This window comes from Buceros rhinoceros, unplaced genomic scaffold (genome assembly GCF_000710305.1).
Source record: "Buceros rhinoceros silvestris isolate BGI_N320 unplaced genomic scaffold, ASM71030v1 scaffold39134, whole genome shotgun sequence".
In the NCBI taxonomy this organism is placed as follows: domain Eukaryota; kingdom Metazoa; phylum Chordata; class Aves; order Bucerotiformes; family Bucerotidae; genus Buceros; species Buceros rhinoceros.
The window spans coordinates 3340-3540 of record NW_010410635.1 but is presented as its reverse complement, the minus strand read 5'-3'; the positions used below and the strand labels follow the sequence as shown (position 1 = coordinate 3540).

At 64.2% G+C, this 201-nt stretch overlaps 1 protein-coding gene across 1 annotated transcript in view; it reads right to left on the bottom strand.

The window, feature by feature from the left end:
• Nucleotides 1–58: 58 nt before the first annotated feature.
• MRPL12 (mitochondrial ribosomal protein L12) overlaps nt 59–201 on the bottom strand; it is a gene marked incomplete at its 5' end in the record, with an annotated part of 3374 nt that continues 3231 nt past the window's right edge. Inside the window, one exon of the mRNA XM_010135707.1 lies at nt 59–175. Coding sequence (XP_010134009.1) covers nt 59–175 — 117 coding nt within the window. The remainder of the gene's footprint in view (nt 176–201) is intronic.

Sequence of the window (201 nt, the reverse complement as noted above, 5' to 3'; positions counted from 1 at the left end):
CCCAGAGGCGTCCGGGCCCCACAGCTGCACCAGTCCCTTTACGGTGAGATGCGGGCGCCTACTCCAGAACCACAGTGCCGCCGGCCGCCTCCAGCGCCGCTTTGATCTTCTCCGCTTCTTCCTTGGACGCGTTGGCCTTGATCTCCTGCGGGAGGGACTCCACCAGCTTCTTGGCCTGCGGAAGGGACAAAGTACAAGGCT